The sequence below is a fragment of the Mobula hypostoma genome, chromosome 3 (genome assembly GCF_963921235.1).
Source record: "Mobula hypostoma chromosome 3, sMobHyp1.1, whole genome shotgun sequence".
NCBI lineage: Eukaryota > Metazoa > Chordata > Chondrichthyes > Myliobatiformes > Myliobatidae > Mobula > Mobula hypostoma.
The window spans coordinates 44,366,904-44,385,375 of NC_086099.1; the positions used below are offsets into that span (position 1 = coordinate 44,366,904).

General features: G+C 40.2%; 1 protein-coding gene across 2 annotated transcripts in view; it reads left to right on the forward strand.

Moving 5' to 3' along the window:
• The window catches only part of LOC134343399 (uncharacterized), a 49,774-nt gene that overhangs the window by 15,761 nt on the left and 15,541 nt on the right, over positions 1-18,472 (forward strand). For both annotated transcript variants that reach the window (XM_063042104.1, XM_063042103.1), the window contains exons 2-4: positions 621-774; positions 12,776-12,888; positions 15,672-15,774. In XM_063042104.1, the coding sequence (XP_062898174.1) occupies positions 621-774; positions 12,776-12,888; positions 15,672-15,774 (370 nt within the window). The remainder of the gene's footprint in view (positions 1-620; positions 775-12,775; positions 12,889-15,671; positions 15,775-18,472) is intronic.

Genomic DNA, 18,472 nt, shown 5'->3' on the forward strand with positions numbered 1-18,472 from the left:
CCTGGTGGAGCGAATCCTGAGGCTCTTGTACCTTCTAACTGATAGGAGCAGTGAGAAAACAGCATAGCCTGGGTGATGAGGATCTCTGGTCTGGGCGGTAAAATGCAATAAAGGTGTTTTATTTCTCTCTCGATAGGTGCGACCTGATTTACTAAGTACTTCCATTAATTTCTGTTGTCATTAGAAATTTTCAGCAATTACGATGTTTGGCTTTTGAAGTAGGTGATGGATAGCTGGCATACTGTGAGATGGTAGAATTCCGGAGGAAAGTAGAGAATGGTGTTGAGCTCAGCAACATGTATTGAGCCTGAGAGTACATGTAAAGGGGGTTGCTGTTAAGTGATTACCAATTAGAGCTGGTTTATGCATGATTAATAAAAGTGCGATTTAACGTTGGTGTTCAGAGGAAAGATGTGGTGTATGAAGGTTTTCAATGTGAGACAATTCTTGCCTTAGATTATTAAGTCTTTTTGTATGCTTGTAGCCCCCTGGTGATTTGGTAATTGTGTCACGTTTAAAAGAAGAGTATTTGCCAGAACTTATCAGCTCCATACCTGTCTTATAAACTTGGAAACTGAAGAAGTTAAACTAAGCTCAATTATTAATCTTGTATGTTACAGGAGTCACAGAAAAACGTGTTGATGTGCAGTTGGAAGTGGAAAACTCTACTACCCTCCAAATTGAGTGGGATTCACATCTGTTTTCTGTATTTGAATGTGTTCTCCTTGTCTTTGTAAAAGGAAGAAAGGAAGATGAAATATTCTTATTGCCAAGGTAAGATAATGACTTAGTAGGGGAATTAGTGTCATAGAATGCTACAGCACAGAAACAGCCCCTTCATCCCATCTAATCCATGCTAAGCTATTAATCTGCCTAGTACGATCAATCTACACCTGGGCCATGACCCTCCATACAACTCCCATCCATGTTCCTATTTAAATTTCTTTTAAATGTTTAAATCATACCTGCATGCACCACTTCTGCTGGCAGCTCGTTCCACACTCTCACCACCCTCTGAATGAAGAAGTTTCCCCTCACATTTCTCTTAAACATTTCACCTTTCACCCTAACCCATGACCTCAAGTTTTAGTTTCACTCAGCCTCAGTGGGAGAAAACCTGCTTGCACTTACCCTATCTAATACCTCTCATAATTTTATACACCTCTATCAAATCTCCCCTCATTCTTCTACACTCAATGGAATAATGTCCTAACCTGGTCAACCTTTACCTAATATTCGAGTCCAACAGTCCTGGACTGTTTTCTCTGCAATCTTTCATTCTTATTGATATCTTTCCTGTAGGTAGGTGACCAAAGCTGCATGTAATACTCCAAATTAGGCCTCAGCGACATCCTATACTACTTCAACATAACATCCTATCCCCTGTACGCGATACTTTGATTTATGAAGACTACTGTAAATATGTGACGGGCAGCACTCAGTGCGATGACAAGGCAGTGTGTGTGTGAATGCATTTACTGAGTGTGTGAATTTCAATGTCTTCCTCCCCTCTATATGTTTTATAATAGGTTGGCTTTATGGTGCCCCGCCTGCCATACATGGAGTATTCTGTTTCTGTAGTAATGGGCATGTGTAAATGATGTGTACACATTTGTATACTGCATTTGAGGTAGATAATTCTGTTTATTTTGTAATATGATTGTAATTACATCGTGGGATGCATCATATTCTGATTCATATGTAAGTTAACTTCGTGGCTATTTAAAGAGGGTATGTCCTGGTGCTAAAAAAAAGTGTGGATCGCTCTTGGTACGAGAGAGGGAGAGATTGAGCTGCCAGGAGTTCACATAGGATGAAATAGTATGTAGCTATAATTCTGTTTTCGCTATTTTTGCTAATTTTCCTGAGTTGGATTTTTGACATACTGAATAAACAGCCTTGCTTGGAAGTGCTAAGCGACTCCAGCTATTTTCTTTCTTTGGTCAAAACCCACAACTCATAGGAAATTCCTTTCCTGCTTCGTTCTCCCAAAGTGCAACATCTCACACTTGTCTGCATTAAATTCCATTTGTTATTCTTCCGGCTGCTCCAGATCTTGCTGCAAGCTTTGACAGTCTTTCTCATTGTCCACCACACCCACAATCTTGGTGTCATTCACAAATTTGCTGATCCAGCCAAGTTGCCACATTATCATGTGCCACACTTGTGGTGACTAGTGGGGTACCGCAAGGCTCAGTGCTGGGACCCCAGTTGTTTACAATATATATTAACGACTTAGATGAGAGAATTAAATGCAGCATCTCCAAGTTTGCGGATGACACGAAGCTGGGCGGCGGTGTTAGCTGTGAGGAGGATGCTAAGAGGATGCAGGGTGACTTGGATAGGTTAGGTGAGTGGGCAAATTCATGGCAGATGCAATTTAATGTGGATAAATGTGAAGTTATCCACTTTGGTGGCAAAAACAGGAAAACAGATTATTATCTGAATGGTGGCCGATTAGGAAAAGGGGAGGTGCAATGAGACCTAGGTGTCATTATACAACAGTCATTGAAAGTTGGCATGCAGGTACAGCAGGCAGTGAAAAAGGCGAATGGTATGCTGGCATTCATAGCAAGAGGATTCGAGTACAGGAGCAGGGAGGTACTACTGCAGTTGTACAAGGCCTTGGTGAGACCACACCTGGAGTATTGTGTGCAGTTTTGGTCCCCTAATCTGAGGAAAGACATCCTTGCCATAGAGGGAGTATAAAGAAGGTTCACCAGATTGATTCTTGGGATGGCAGGACTTTCATACGATGGAAGACTGGATCGACTAGGCTTATGGAAACCATAGAAAAACTACAGCACAGAAACAGGCCTTTTGGCCCTTCTTGGCTGTGCCGAACCATTTTCTGCCTAGTCCCACTGACCTGCACACGGACCATATCCCTCCATACACCTCCCATCCATGTATCTGTCCAATTTATTCTTAAATGTTAAAAAAGAACCCGCATTTACCACCTCGTCTGGCAGCTCATTCTGTACTCCCACCACTCTCTGTGTGAAGAAGCCTCCCCTAATGTTCCCTTTAAACTTTTCCCCCCTCACCCTTAAACCACGTCATCTGTTTTTTTTTCTTCCCTTGCCTCAGTGGAAAAAGCCGGCTTGCATTCACTCTATCTATACCCATCATAATTGTATATACCTCTATCAAATCTCCCCTCATTTTTCTATGCTCCAGGGAATAAAGTCCTAACCTATTCAACCTTTCTCTGTAACTGAGTTTCTCAAGTCCCGGCAACATCCTTGTAAACCTTCTCTGCACTCTTTCAACCTTATTTATATCCTTCTTGTAATTTGGTGACCAAAACTGAACACAATACTCCAGATTCGGCCTCACCAATGCCTTATACAACCTCATCATAACATTCCAGCTCTTATACTCAATACTTTGATTAATAAAGGCCAATGTACCAAAAGCTCTCTTTACGACCCTATCTACCTGTGACGCCACTTTTAGGGAATTTTGTATCTGTATTCCCAGATCCCTCTGTTCTACTGCACTCCTCAGTGCCTTACCAATAACCCTGTATGTTCTACCTTGGTTTGTCCTTCCAACGTGCAATACCTCACACTTGTCTGTATTAAACTCCATCTGCCATTTCTCAGCCCATTTTTCCAGCTGGTCCAAGTCCCTCTGCATGCTCTGAAAACCTTCCTCACTGTCTACTACACCTCCAATCTTTGTATCATCAGCAAATTTGCTGATCCAATTTACCACATTATCATCCAAATCATTGATATAGATGACAAATAACAATGGACCCAGCACTGATCCCTGTGGCACACCACTAGTCACAGGCCTCCACTCGGAGAAGCAATTCTCTAAAACCACTCTTTGGCTTCTTCAATTGAGCCAATGTCTAATCCAATTTACCACCTCTCCATGTATATCTAGCGACTGAATTTTCCTAACTAACCTCCCATGCGGGACCTTGTCAAGGGCCTTACTGAAGTCCATGTAGACAATATCCACTGCCTTCCCTTCATCCACTTTCCTGGTAACCTCCTCGAAAAACTCCAATAGATTGGTCAAACATGACGTACCACGCACAAAGCCATGTTGACTCTCCCTAATAACTCGTTGGAATTTAGAAGATTGAGGGGGGATCTTATTGAAACATATAAAATCCTAAAGGGATTGGACAGGCTAGTTGGAGGAAGATTGTTCCCAATGTTGGGGAAGTCCAGGACGAGGGGTCACAGTTTGTGGATAAAGGGGAAGCCTTTTAGAACTGAGATTAGGAAAAACTTCTTCAAACAGAGAGTGGTGAATCTGTGGAATTCTCTGCCACAGGAAACAGTTGAGGCCAGTTCATTGGCTATATTTAAGAGGGAGTTAGATATGGCCCTTGTGGCTAAAGGGATCGGGGATATGGAGAGAAGGCAGGTACAGGGTTCTGAGTTGGATGATCAGCCATGATCGTACTGAATGGCGGTGCAGGCTCGAAGGGCCGAATGGCCTACTCCTGCACCTATTTTCTATGTTTCTATGTATCATGCAGATCATTGACGTAGATGACGAACAATAACGGACACAACACCAATCACTGCAACACACCACTCACCACAGGCCTCCAGTCAGAGGGCAACCATCTACTACCACTCTGTGGCTTCTCTTGCAAAGCCAATATCAAATCCTTCTTACTACCTCTTTTTGAATGCCAAGCGGCTGAATGTTGATCAACTCCCCATGGAGGACCTTGTCAACGGCCTTGCTAAAATCCATGTAGATAACATCCACTGACTTGCCTTCATCAACTTTCCTGGTGTTTCCCTCAAAGCTGTATAAGATTGTTTGCGAATTGGTAGAGAACTCTATAAGACTGGTAAGAGAAGGAATCATTAAGATTTCACACAAAATGATTTGCCAAGAGGCGATCTCCTTTCTCCCTACACAGGTATTGACTCAATTGTTGAATATCTCCTTATTTCTATTGATCAGGATGTTATGAGTGTTTATTGTTTCATTAGAATTGCATTTTCCTTTATTAAAATTTCAATTAGGAAAGCATACTTAAATTAGTAAATAGTGTACATGTATGGATGTATAAAAGGCAATAGTGGTATTTTACGACTAACTGACTTTGAAATAGCTAAACCAAATGAATAAGAATTAATTGTTGGATTCGACTGCTTAAGTTTAATTGCCATTTTCTTTGCAGTTTAACAATTCATTATCTGCTTGTATTTTAAGTGGCCTTTATATGCAATATTCCTCTATTGTCTATACAAAGTATAATTCTGAAAGCCTCTCTGTACTACTTTAAGTGAATGAGTACTTTGTCATTGGTTATTTTTGACTACAGTATTGACTAACTGCTTTCCAATTGGTTCACCTTTATCTATTGATTTGAATGGTATTTTTCTTAACTTTGGGCTTAAGCTAGGCACCATCTCAAGTTGCTCTCTTTTTCAAGTAGTAAAACCCTCTGAGCATGTTTGTTTCACCATCCTTTTGTTCCATCAGCTCTCATGACATAATCATGAAGCAATGAGTTTTTATGCCTCTTTTCTGACTTCAAAAAGAACTTTAGATTTAAATAACAGAATCCAACACAGTACAATCATACAAGTATTTTTCACGTCTAAAAGGGATGGTGTTATTGTTGGGTCTAATTTTATAATAGAATATGTCAAAGAGAGCATCATCAGAAAATCAATAACAATTCTGTGGGGATGTGGTGATTATTGGAGAGGAAAGTGAATGGCCTAGGAATGAGCTCACATTTTCCTCGGAGTGCTAAGACTAGGTTGCATTATTCACTGGTAGAAGAAGAAAAGAAGAAAGCCCTTAACTCTGAGTGGAGTCACCGGGACGCCGTCATGACAACATTTTTTTTAGCAGGCTTTCTTATTTTTACGAGGCCGAGTTGCTAGCTCGATGCTCAACCCAGCACGGATGGAAAGCGTGCAAGAGAGCCGGCTGGATTCGAACTCAGGAGCCTTCGCTCCGAAGTCTGGTGCTGATGCCACTACGCCACCAGCTGGCATTTATTATTCACTGGTACCCCTCTCAAAAGAAATCTTAAATTAATCAAAATTCACAAAATTAATCAAAAAATCTCTCCACCAAGAAAAATGGTAGAGAGAGAAAAATATATTGTTATATTCTAAAGATTAATGACCCACTGAAAGAAGAAATTTATTTTCATCCTCCTTGAATAGGTGATTCCTTATTCTGAATTAATGTTCCCTCTTTCCAGATACCTTCGCAAGGAGAAAATTAATGCTACAGCAGTGACAGAGTACTGAACATGAAGGAGGATGAATGTGGCCATATATTTTTATACTTCATATCTTAGAAAAGATGTAATGGGGGGAATACTACTGAAGTCAATGGAACTAATTTACAGCAGTCCTGAAGAGAGGCCATTGACCTGTAATCTTGACTCTGTTACTCTTGCCACAGAGATGGTCTGACCTGGTCTGAATTTTTAGCTCTGCCTGTCAGAAGTAGTATCACACAGATGCAGTAAAATGCAACCTTCCTAAATTCATCCTTCTGCTTCAAAAATCAAAATATTGCAGATATTGGAAATCTGAAATAAAAGTAGAAAGTGGTGGAAACCCCTCTGAGTTTGTCAGCATCTGTGGAAAAAGAGACAGCTGGCATTTCAGGTCAACTGGAAGAGAAAACAATTAGCAGCAGGATAATGAAATAAAGTAGAAGGCAACAGGAAGCTCATGGCCACCCCTAAGGAATGAAAGGAGATGCTCCACATGGCGATCACCTAGTGCCTCTTAGATTTCTCCAGTGCAGTGGAAACCACGTTGTGAGAACTGATTACAGTGAATGGGATTGGGAAGAAAGGCGAGCAAGTCTCTGTTTCACCTGAACAAACTGTTTGGGATCCCAGGTGGTAGGAAGAGAAGATGCAAGAGGACGAGTTTTTTCCCTTCTGCAGTTACAAGGGAAAGTACCTTGAGAAGTGTTTGATTTTGGTGATTTGATCCGAGGTTCTCTCAGAAGTCAAGAATAAGGCATAAAACTTGTTGCTTCATAATTGTTTTAAGGGCTACTACAAAGGAATTGGGAAAGGAAAGAAGATGATGGCAGGAAAGAACAAAAAAGAAAAGAGATAGCAAGCTAACCTGCTTTGCATTTATTCCATAGATAACGAACATTCCATTCAAACTTGTACTAATCAGATACATACTGACGACTGGAAAACATACTGAAAAATTGCATATACATAGGTAATTATATAAAAAATTTAAACTGCAAAGAAATAACAATTATGCAGTCTAATCTAATGCAAGGTGGAGATGGAAGAGCAGATGAAGGCACTGTGATTGGAATGCTGAAAGGGTAGGAGACTAAAGGTTTTAAAGCTGTTCTATAGTATTCTTAGAACAGCCACATCCGTATGCATTCAAATGATGTTGAGAACACAGGTACACAGGTGAATCACAGGTTGGTGATTCTATTCTATTCTAAATAAAATGCCCACTGGTCTGTCATCTTTGCTCTTGCACATCCAAAAGTGAAATGCTGTTTTGGGAATTTAACATTAGTTTCCAGTCATCATTCAACCTTTTCATAGGTTATGAATGCATTTCAATTAGATTTAGACAGTGTTTTCTTTTAAAATATTAGTTTAGAAAATAATAGTTTTTTGTTTTTTTAAAAAAAACCCCAGCATTTAGTTAGTATAGTAGTAATTATATCCCATTGAAGCCTTCAGTAACCTTTATCTGCACATGCTCCCCCTGCCCCCCATCTCCACTATCATTTGGGAAAGAGCTGAGAGATTTTTCACTTATTTAAAAAAAATCTATTTTTTCATGAAAAATGGTGGAGCGGGAAAAATGTCTTATTAGAGGGAATTCCAATGATTCACGGCCAATTGAAAGAAGAAATTTCTTTTCATCTGTCTTAAATAGGTGATCTCTTATTCTGAATTAATGTTCCCTCTTTCTAGACCCCTTGCAAGGGGAAAATGCCCACTCAGCACCCCTTCTGTCAATTCCTTTCAGTTTGACCTGAGCAGAAGCAAGCAGGACAGAAGTTTAAGGACCAAGAGTGGGATGAAATATTTTCATCCAGTCCAAAAAAAAATCAGTGATTTACTGTCCTGTTTCTCTTCCCATAAGCTGCTGTCCTATTGGGCAAGAAGTTGTCGAAAATGAATATCTGATCATTTGTCCTCAACAAATTCTATCATAGATGTGAAAACTTCATTTAGCTGAGATCTTCTTTCACTGGGATCTCTGAAGTCAGCACTCGGCAGGGTGCTAGGAGTGCTCAAATCTCAACATCGGACTAACAAACAGCAGATGTAAACAGTCCTTTTATTTATATATATATATATATATATATATATATATATATATATATAAATAAAAAAAATTTCTTCTATATAACATGGGTGTATGGTTTTGACATCTTTTCTGAACAAGTACTGCACATTGTTAGACACTCCAGTTTCACAAATAATATTTTATTGATATACAGCACAGAATAGGCCCTTCCGGCCCTTCGAGCCACGCTGCCCAGCAATCCCCGATTTCATCCCAGCCTAATCACGGGACGATTTACAATGACCAATTAACTTACCAACCGGTATGTCTTTGGTCTGTGGGAGGAAACTGGAGCACCCAGAGGAAACCCACGCAGTCAACGGGAGAATGTGCAAACTCCTTATAGGCAGTGTCAGGAATTGAACCCAGGTCACATGTACTGCAAAGCGTTGTGCTAACCACTACATTAGCATGCCACCCTAGTTCTATGTAGTCTATTAGGAGGGGTGATTGATAAGTTCATGGCCTAAGGTAGAAGGAGGAGTCAATTTTAGAAAACCTCGCACGTTTATTTTTCTTACATTTACACACTTAGTCCAGCAGTCGTGGAGCATACGGATCCCTTTTTTGTAGAAGTTGGTGTCTTGGACCTCCAGAAGTGGTCTACAGCGGGGGTGATTGATAAGTTCGTGGCCTAAGGTAGAAGGAGATAAGTTATTAACTTCAAACTTCCTGCATTTTCACTCAGAGTTCAACTGCACGTGCATGTAATGAGAGCGGTATAACTCATCTCCTTCTACCTTAGGCCACAAACTTATCAATCACTCCTGCTGTGGACCACTTCTACAAAGAAGGGATCCGTATGCTCCACGACCGCTGGACTAAGTGTGTACATGTAGGAGAGGACTATGTTGAAAAATAAATGTGCTGGGTTTTCTAAAATTGACTCGTTCCACCGTAGGACACGAACTTATCAATCACCCCTCGTACTTGGTGAAACGTATCCAAGCATGATTCTGGAATTGACTTAGAAGAATACACCACCATGTCATGCACTATATCGAATAATGTGTAGGCAATGTCATTAGCAATAAAAACATCCGTCTATTCCTGAATCAGAAGCCACGGCTGAAGAACAAAGTTTGGAACCTGCACAGGGCTCGGGCTGCTGCTTACAGATCCAGTGACCTTGCAGCATACAGTGAAGTCAAGTCAAACTTTAAAAGAGGCATTGAAACCGCCAAGTACAGATGCAAACAGGGAGGTTGGGTGGAGATTCATCTCTACAAAAGAAGATGTAAGGTGTTCCTTATCTTTGCTGGCCTACAGGTCACCTTGGGCAAGGTGTAGCACCTGCCTAGTCCCCCAGTCAGTGTGAGGTGAAACCGTGGGAGCAGGTGGTGGATGGTCATACGAGCAAGCTCTAGTTACGTGACCACAGACACCAGGCAGACAATCTCTGAAGAGTATTGGTAATGACTTGGGTCACCCGTCTTGTAAAGACACTGCCCCGATGAAGGCAAATGGCAAACTACTTCTGTAGAAAAATTGCCAAGAACAATAGTGTTCATGGAAAGACCATGATTGCCTATGTCATATGACACAGCACATGACAGACAAACAGATACTGTACCATCAACAGACAGAGACACTCTTCAGTAACACCACTAACCCCTGCCATGTGTGGCCCTGACCCCTGACCCCTGACATGCATCGGGCCCATCATTTGATATAAAGGAAAGGTCTTTTGCCCTGCAAACAGTGACACCAAAGACAGTCAGACTAGACGAGTACACATCGACCTCTCTGACCCTGAACGCTGGTACACCACAGGGATGTGTACTGAGTGCACTCCTTTACACTCTTTTCACCCATGACTATGCCACCAACTCCATCACCAAATTTGCAGATAGCAACACAGTGATTGGATTAATTACAAATAACAATGAAACAGCATTCAGAGAAGAGGTGGAGAAACTGTCTGAATGGTGCAATTACCATAACCTTTCACTCAACATTTTAAAAAATCGAAGAAATGATTATTGACGTCAGGAGATCAAGAGGTATGAACAACCTCCACTACGTAAACGGTGAAGCAGTGGAAGGGTCTCCAGCTTTAGGTTCTTGGGAGTGAACCTCGCAGAGCAGCTCTTTGGACCACCAACACCTCCCGAATAGTAGGGAAGGCTCAATGGTGCCTATACTACCTCAGAAATTTAAAGAGAGAAAATCTGCTGGTAGGCCTTTACCGATGTGTAATCGAGAGCACACTGACCTACTCCATGACAGCATGGTACAGTAGCTGCAACAAGGTCGACCTAAAAGCTCTTCAATGAGTGATCAGGATTGTACAGAACATCACTGGGGCACAACTACCAGATATGGAAACCATCTATAATTGACCCTGTCTACACAAAATCATGATAGACTCACCCTACCCCAGTAATCACCTGTTTGATCTCCAACCTTATGGCAGGAGATACAGAAACATCTCTGCAGAGACATCCAGATTGAAAAAGAAGTCTTTCCCCCACCAGGGTTGTCGTGCAACTGAACAATGTTCCCTTCCACCCTCCCATTGTCCATAGGTACTTTGATTTCAAAGCCCTTTATTTTTTTAAAATTTCAGTTTTAATTCTTGATACTACTTTGATTATTGTATTTTATAACAAGGGCAGGTGCAATACTTGAATGGGGTAGCCATTGTTTCTTTTCATTTTAGAGTTATTTATTTTTAATTCAGTTGTAACTGAGATGCCACTCTAAATAACTCAGACATTATTTTAATATGTTTTCCGTGACTGAATTGCCAGTATGCTGCTTTGCACTGAATGGAGTGGCACTGCAATCTTGTTGCCTCAGCAACGACAGTAAAGCTTTAGCTAACTATCATTATTGCAATATTCTGCTTCATGCATTCATTACTTTATAATTTCACTTTTCAAATGTAAGCTTTAAAGTGCAATAAAACTCTGCTGGCCCGGCAATCAATTGTTCATAAATCTTTATATTTTGGCATTTGACTCTCTCGTCGGGATTCAAGAATGTGAACAGAATGTGCAACCAACTCCTGGATGTCTACATGGAGGGCTGGAGTCTAGAATGCTCATGTATTTCTTGCTTCTTTTAAGCTCACTGTGTTCACTGGATAATTTATTACATTACTCTGTAACAAGTAAATAAAGTCAAATATATGTGTTGTAACATTAAGAGTAATGTCCATTAGTTTGGCACTATAGGATACTGGATTATTGGGGTTGCTAAATGTTAATTCTTGTAGTTGATCAGTAGATGGCGCCACTACCCTTTCTATGACTAGCTGAAGCAGGGTGGAAAAGCGAGCGTAGGGATTTCGAGGCATTAATCTCAGAATAAATAAAAAGTAATTAAATGTGTATCCTGAATTTAAGGTGATCCCTATGGAGAAGAGCAGATTCTAAGCTTGGCCCCTACAAGAAAGAAATGAAGCAAATTCATTGAGATGTATATAAATTAGTCAAAGCAAAATAATTTATAAGTAAGGTAAACTGAAGGAATAAACTACTGGTGCTGGAAGCACAGGTGCTTTGAGTTTCAGACTTCTCTCTGAGGTACTTTGTGTTTTCCTAGCCCATTGGATTTTGCTGTGTCTGAATAAATGACTGAAAAAGACAGAATAAATAAGACACGGTAGTATTTTTAAACATGCAATGTTACAAATACGGGTTTAGGAGAAGGATGCCAAGGTGTAATCAAAATGTAAGTCATTTGGAAAACTGACAGAAAAAGATTAAAAATGGTAATATTCCAGAGATTAGAACATTATCTGTCAGTTTAGATTCCTTGATTGTTTGGAATTATTGATCCTCACCAATGCTGTCCATTTTTCTTTGAGGAGAATGATATAGCTAATATATTTAGAAGGTTCAAGGTGGGTGTTGATGAGCATTGTTGTTTTGGAGAAACTAGTGGATTCCAGCCTGTTGTATTCATGTAACATTGAGTAAGTTGCTGGAGATGATGACATTGAGGTTCTGATCTGAGCCCCAAGAGCAGAATGTAACCAGAAAGTGCTGGGCACTGAATTGTTTTGAGATTAATAATCCATGTACCATTTAATTTCATTTTGGCTAAATTGTGCTGATACTGGATGTCAATTATGCCAAATGATGTCACCATACTGTTTCTGCACGGGAAATCAAACTAAAACCCTTATCAAATAATCAAAACGCAAACCATGGTAATATTCTGAATAAGAACCGTTTCTTCTGAAATGTTTTCTCTTTCATATTATTAATTTACTGTCTGGTGTGTTTTCATAATTGCAGTTAGTTCTGCGTGGGACTTGAGGGCGCTGAGACCCCAGTGTGTCATTTGCCACAATTTAAGATAACAAGGCATGAAATTAAGAAAGCTTGATTTGTCATCAAATTCTGCATGATGAATCACCATACCCATCACGTGTTGCTTTCATGTTAAAATCCATGTTTTCAGCACTTTACAGGTGTTTGGTAGCATGTCTGTATATTCAATTAAACTCCTTAAAATTTCAGAAATGGAAGCCTGAAGCTAACAGATCGAAAACCGGGGACACTTTACACCATCAGCTTGACCTGTTTTAATGGAGAGACGGTTCTCAAATCTTCAAATGTCACCATTGATACAGGTATCCTATGTAATGTTTAACAACTGTTTACAAGGGAGATCTGTTTTCTTCAATAAAACAGAAAATGCTAGGAACGATCAGTATTTGTGGAAAGGAAAGCAGTTACGTTTTATTTGGAACACTAAACATTATCACTGTGCACCTCTCAACAGATGCAGCCATGTGTCCTGAATTTTCTGCTCTATCTGATTTCCAACATCCATGGTATTTTGCCTGTAGTTTGGTAGTCATGTTTCCAGATCTTAGCTATATCTTGTGTATAGCTATCACAGCAAATAAGACAGGCATTAGAAGAACTTTAGTTCATTAAATCTAAAGAAAGAATGAACTCAAAGACTGGTGAGTTTGCACTTGTGATTTCTATGGGTGTATGTGGCTGCAATAGAGCTTGTGGGTCCAGGATAGGACTTGTATAGTCATCAAAGATCTCACCGTTAAAGGAGTGGACATCGTCATCGGATTTCGATGGACAACCGAAGAAGAGGAGAAGAAGAGGAGATATATTTTGTAGAGATACAGCAGGGTAACAGGACCTCCTGCCCAACAGGACTGTGCTGTCCATTTACACCCATTTGCCCAAGTAACCTCCTAACCTGTCCATCTTTAGAAAGTGGGAGAAAGCCAGAGCATCCTGAGGAAACCCACGTGGTCACGCGGAGAATGTACCAACTCCTTAAAGTACAGTGGCGGGAATTGAACCTGGGTTGCTGGTGCTGAGACAGTGTTATGCTAACTGCTATAAATAGCAGAAATGGATCCTCTCTATTTCAGGGCTTCTAGAATATTTTAGTTCAATAATCTATAATCTAATCTATGACAAAGCACATCTACTTTGTAACACTGCTAGAATCTGTGACAAAGTTAGGAGTGGAAAAAGTAAACTGACTTTTTAAATGGAATCATCCCCAAAGATGTGGCGTGGATACCGAGCGTTCCCAGTACTTTGTTTTTATTGTAGATTTCCAGCCAAAGCAGTTTTATAAAAGTACTATTACTGTACTTTTGCATGTTTTTTTGCTTGTAACCTTTAATCCCCTGATACAATATTGTGATTCTATGGTATGCCTTGTGTCGTCTCTGGGCCATTGTGAACTAATAATAGTATATGCATCTACCAGTATTCAGTAACAATTAACCTAGCTGCCAATAGTGATAACTTGTATGCATTTGTCAAAGTCAGAATAGGAGGTATTCTTGTCATTACTGCCTAGAGAAATGGAAAATATTGAATAATAGTTACCAGTAGAAGGGCTTGAGGAGCTACAATAACAATATTAAATGACATTTGGGTAAGTTTATAAATAAGAAGGGGGTTAGCTTGGTGGGTACCCTGGTGAGCATGGGAGACTTGGGCTGTTTCCATGCTATGTTATTCTACTCTATAGAACTAAAAGTAGGCTTTTAGCTTAGTATGTTGGCCCAATGAGATAATTTTAGCCTATATCCTTTAACACGTTTGGTTAATGAGAATTTATAAGTCAAAAAAGTAAAATTGACCCAAAATAATGTGCAGTTCAAGGCAGTGGTAACAAGCGTTTATACTATGTTGTCGAAATAATTCCTTTCCACTGAGATTGTTGTTCTCCACTAATACTTCCAAAACTTTGCTGATCTCATTCTCCAGAGCTGGACGGGTGACTATGGGAAGTGAGGGAAGAGATTCCTGGGCCATTGGTAGAGTGGCCCAATACCTTTTTCTCAGAGTGGCAATGGCCAATACCAGAGGATATCTATTTAAGATGAATGTAGGAATGTTTAGGGGAGATGTTACAGATGCTTTTTTTATACAGAGTAGTGGGTGCCTGGGGTGGACTGCTGGACTGATAGTGGAGACTGATACAACAGGGGCATTTAAAGGACTCTTAGATAGGCAGTGGACGGTAGGTGGGAAAGGTTAAATTAATTATGGTTTAAGTTAAAAGATCAGCACAACATTGTGCCCCAAAGACTACATACTATGCTGCAAGTTAATTCCTTAAACGAAATAAATCACAGAGGATCACTCCTAATTTAATGTTGGAGTCTAGGTACCATACAGGCAAGTTTATTCATAACTCCTACCATTGCCAAAGCTTCCTAAGGTATCCAGATCTGCCTTCCAGGTGTGATCTAGTCATGCTTTCTGACTGTAGACCCCCAACCCACTCTACTGTGTTTATTGTGTACTCTTGATTTGTTTCGTTTATAACCTTTTAACTCAAGTGCAATTTTTTCTTTCCCTACACACAGACGTGTATTAAACATTGCAGCTCTTGTCAAATTTGAAATAATAGTTATCTCAAGGTTATGAAAATTACTGCATATATTAGAGATACGTAGCAACATTTCTCCTCTGCACTAAACTACCATGTTGATTGAATTCCCAGCGTTACACTTTGTTCACAGTGCATTCTGTAGACCAAATGAACCAACAATAAATCGGCCTATTCAGGTTGAGTGTAAACCTGTCGTCATTTTAACAAGCCCCATAACATTTTCCATTGATGTCATCTTTTAACTTGGTGACCCAGAAATCCAGATTGGACTTTCTCCTGGGCCACATTCGTAAGTTGATGAGAACTGTTTAAATCTTCCTGTCAACATCATTTCAGTACCATTCTTCACTTTGAAGTAAAAAAAAAAATCATATTTCACACAGAATAACATACTCTGGTGGTCTTTAGGAACCTTATCAATCCAACATGGAAAAAAGTGCCTTCATTGTAGCTTTTAAAGTTACGAAGAGTAAATGTTAATCAGCTTTGGTACCTATTATTTTAAAGTGCATTTTTTTTGCATTTCAGGAATGGAACCAAGTATTCAACCTTTAACCTCTCAATCCATATCAAGAGCAAAAGCACAGTCCAATTCTGATGGCCGCTGGAACCACGCCAAGCTACTCAACTCGTATGTAAACCTTAGATATTGGTGTTTCAAAGTGGGATTATGTGTAACTGATCAATTCTAACTATGTGTATTGGCGTTTTTGGTCAACATTGCATAAAATTGGTTTAAGTATTTTACAGTAGCAGGGAAAATGTTGAAATCAAACGTAGAATTTGGTGGTTAAAGACATTTATCAATTGCATATACAGGGGATTCTGAGACACAGCAGGACCAGTACATTTTGGCCCAAGTAAACAGCTGCCCCAATTCGTCGAAGTTTCATAGAATTAGTTAAAAAGGTATAAAAAAGACAAACTACCATTTAACTGAGTAACAAATTAGGTATTTAAGTAAAATACAAAACAAATTAGAACATTACCAATACTGCTACAGTACCAGAAAACTGTGCATTAGTTCCTAATAGTTATTGACCGAGGAATTCATCCAGTGTATGCTGCCGCATTCTTTTGATTGATTGTAAATGAGCAAAATCAGCGGAGACACCGAGTACAGATGATGGACTGCCTTCATGCAATGAGTTTGATGACTGCATCGTCCAAATCTTCATTTTCATTGTAACATTCAAGATTATTGCTGATGCCTGCAAATTCTTAATTGTTCCTAACGAAGTAGAGGAATCATTTCATTTTCACTCCCAGCTGTTTCTGACATCTCCAAGACTCACACTTGAAACCGCAGTGAACAGAATAGTTCTGAGTTGTCTCACTGCTTATTTCTTGCCATCCTTCAGTGACAAAAATCATTACTTTTGAACACAAACACACATAACTGACGCTATTTAAAAACTGTTCGCATGAAACGCAATGCAGTGCTTAATGTTCACGTGATTTCTATATATATTAGAAAAAACCACCTGATTTTGCATTTTAATGACATGCAACTGATGCTAGTTAGAAATTATTTGGCAACAGTCTCCTGTCCCAATAAAGCGGCATAGTGTCCCAAATAAACGAAGAGAATTCTGGCTATTTTCTCAATTAGTTTTTGTTTCTTTAAGGTGTTAAGGGAAAATCAATAATCTGCTTAAGTCCTGCTGAAGGGTTTTTGCCTGAAACGCTGACAACACTCTTTTCCGTAGATGCTACCTGGTCTGCTGAGTTCCTCCATCATTTTGTGTGTGTTACTTTGATCTCCAGCATCTGCAGCTTTTCTCTTGTTTGTGATCTGGTTTAGGAGATTGGTTCTGAGATAGATGAAAACAGAAGTGATGGTGTGTCTGAATAGTAGGAAGTGACAAGTGGCGTCCCAGAGGGAAGTGATCTCTAGCATCTTCTTTATTAACTGATGAGTTGTTATTAGACATATACTCAAGTTTACTCATGGCATAGAAGTTGATGGTTGTTAGAAAATGACGAGGAACATTAAATTACAAGAAAACATTGACATTCATTGAAAATGGCGTCACAGGTCATAAAGCTTTTGGCACATTGGCTTTCATAAATCAATGTATTGAGTACAGGAGATGGAATGTTATATTGAAGTTGTATAAGACACTGGTGAGGCCTAATGTGAAGTATTGCATGAAGTTTTCAAAGGTTCAAAGGTCGAATTTAATGTCAGAGAAATGTATACAATATACATCCTGAAGTGCTTTTTCTTTGCAAACATCCACGAAAATAGAGGTGCCCCAAAGAATGAAGAGAGTTAAACATGAGAACCCCAAAGTCCCCCCCCCAGTTCCCCCTCCTACATGTAAGCAGCAGCAAGTACAATCCCCCCCTCCCCCACCAGCAAAAAAAAAAGTGCATCGGTACCGTCACCGAGCCCAAGCGTGTGCTGAGCAATAGCAAAGACACAGACCAAAGTTACCCCAAAGGCTTCGCATTTCATCTGACATTTGACGAAGCACAGGTTCTCTCTCTCCCTGGCAAGGGAGAGGAAGGTGACCCCATTTTCACAGCGAGCAGGAGACATAACAACAACCCGCTGATTTACGAATGTTAAAAGTCCGTTTCGTCACTTTTTTCGAGCTCTGTGTCCCAAGATCGCAAAGACTTTGGGGCTTTGGGCCAACAGTGAAAGATTTTCCAGCCTCCCCGACGACACATGAGTCTCCTGCCATGACACTGACCCTCGATCCACCCGTCTCCAGAGCCTTGAGATCTTAGGCTTCCGAACACAATCGAGACTCTCAGGCCAAACCCTTGGCATGTCGAACAATGGCCAGTCGTGGAACCACGAGAACGGGTCCCATTCCCACAAAGAACCGAAGCCTGCGTGTAACTCCAGGTTAGGGTCTTCAAAAGAACCCTGAAACGGAAAAATAAAGATATTAAAAGTGCTCACCTACCTACAAGAAAGATGTAAATAAGGCTGAAAGAGTACAGAAAAAATTTACAAAGATGTTGCCAGAACTAGAGGACCTGAGGAAAGATTGAATTAATTAGGACTTCATTCCTTGGATCATAGAAGATGGAGGGGAGATTTGATAGAGTTGTAGAAAATTATGACGGGTATAGATAGGGTAAATGCAAGCAGGCTGGCTGGGACTGCAACTAGAGGTCATGGGTTAAGGGTGAAAGGTGAAAAAGGAGCTTGGTGGCGGGAATCTTCACTCGGAGGGTACTGAGAGTGTGGAACGAACTGCAAGCACAAGTGGTGTATGCAAACTCAACTTCAACGTTTAAAAGGAGTTTGGATAGGTACATGGATGGTAGGGGTTTGGAGAGCTATGGACAGGGTGCAGGTTGATGGGAGC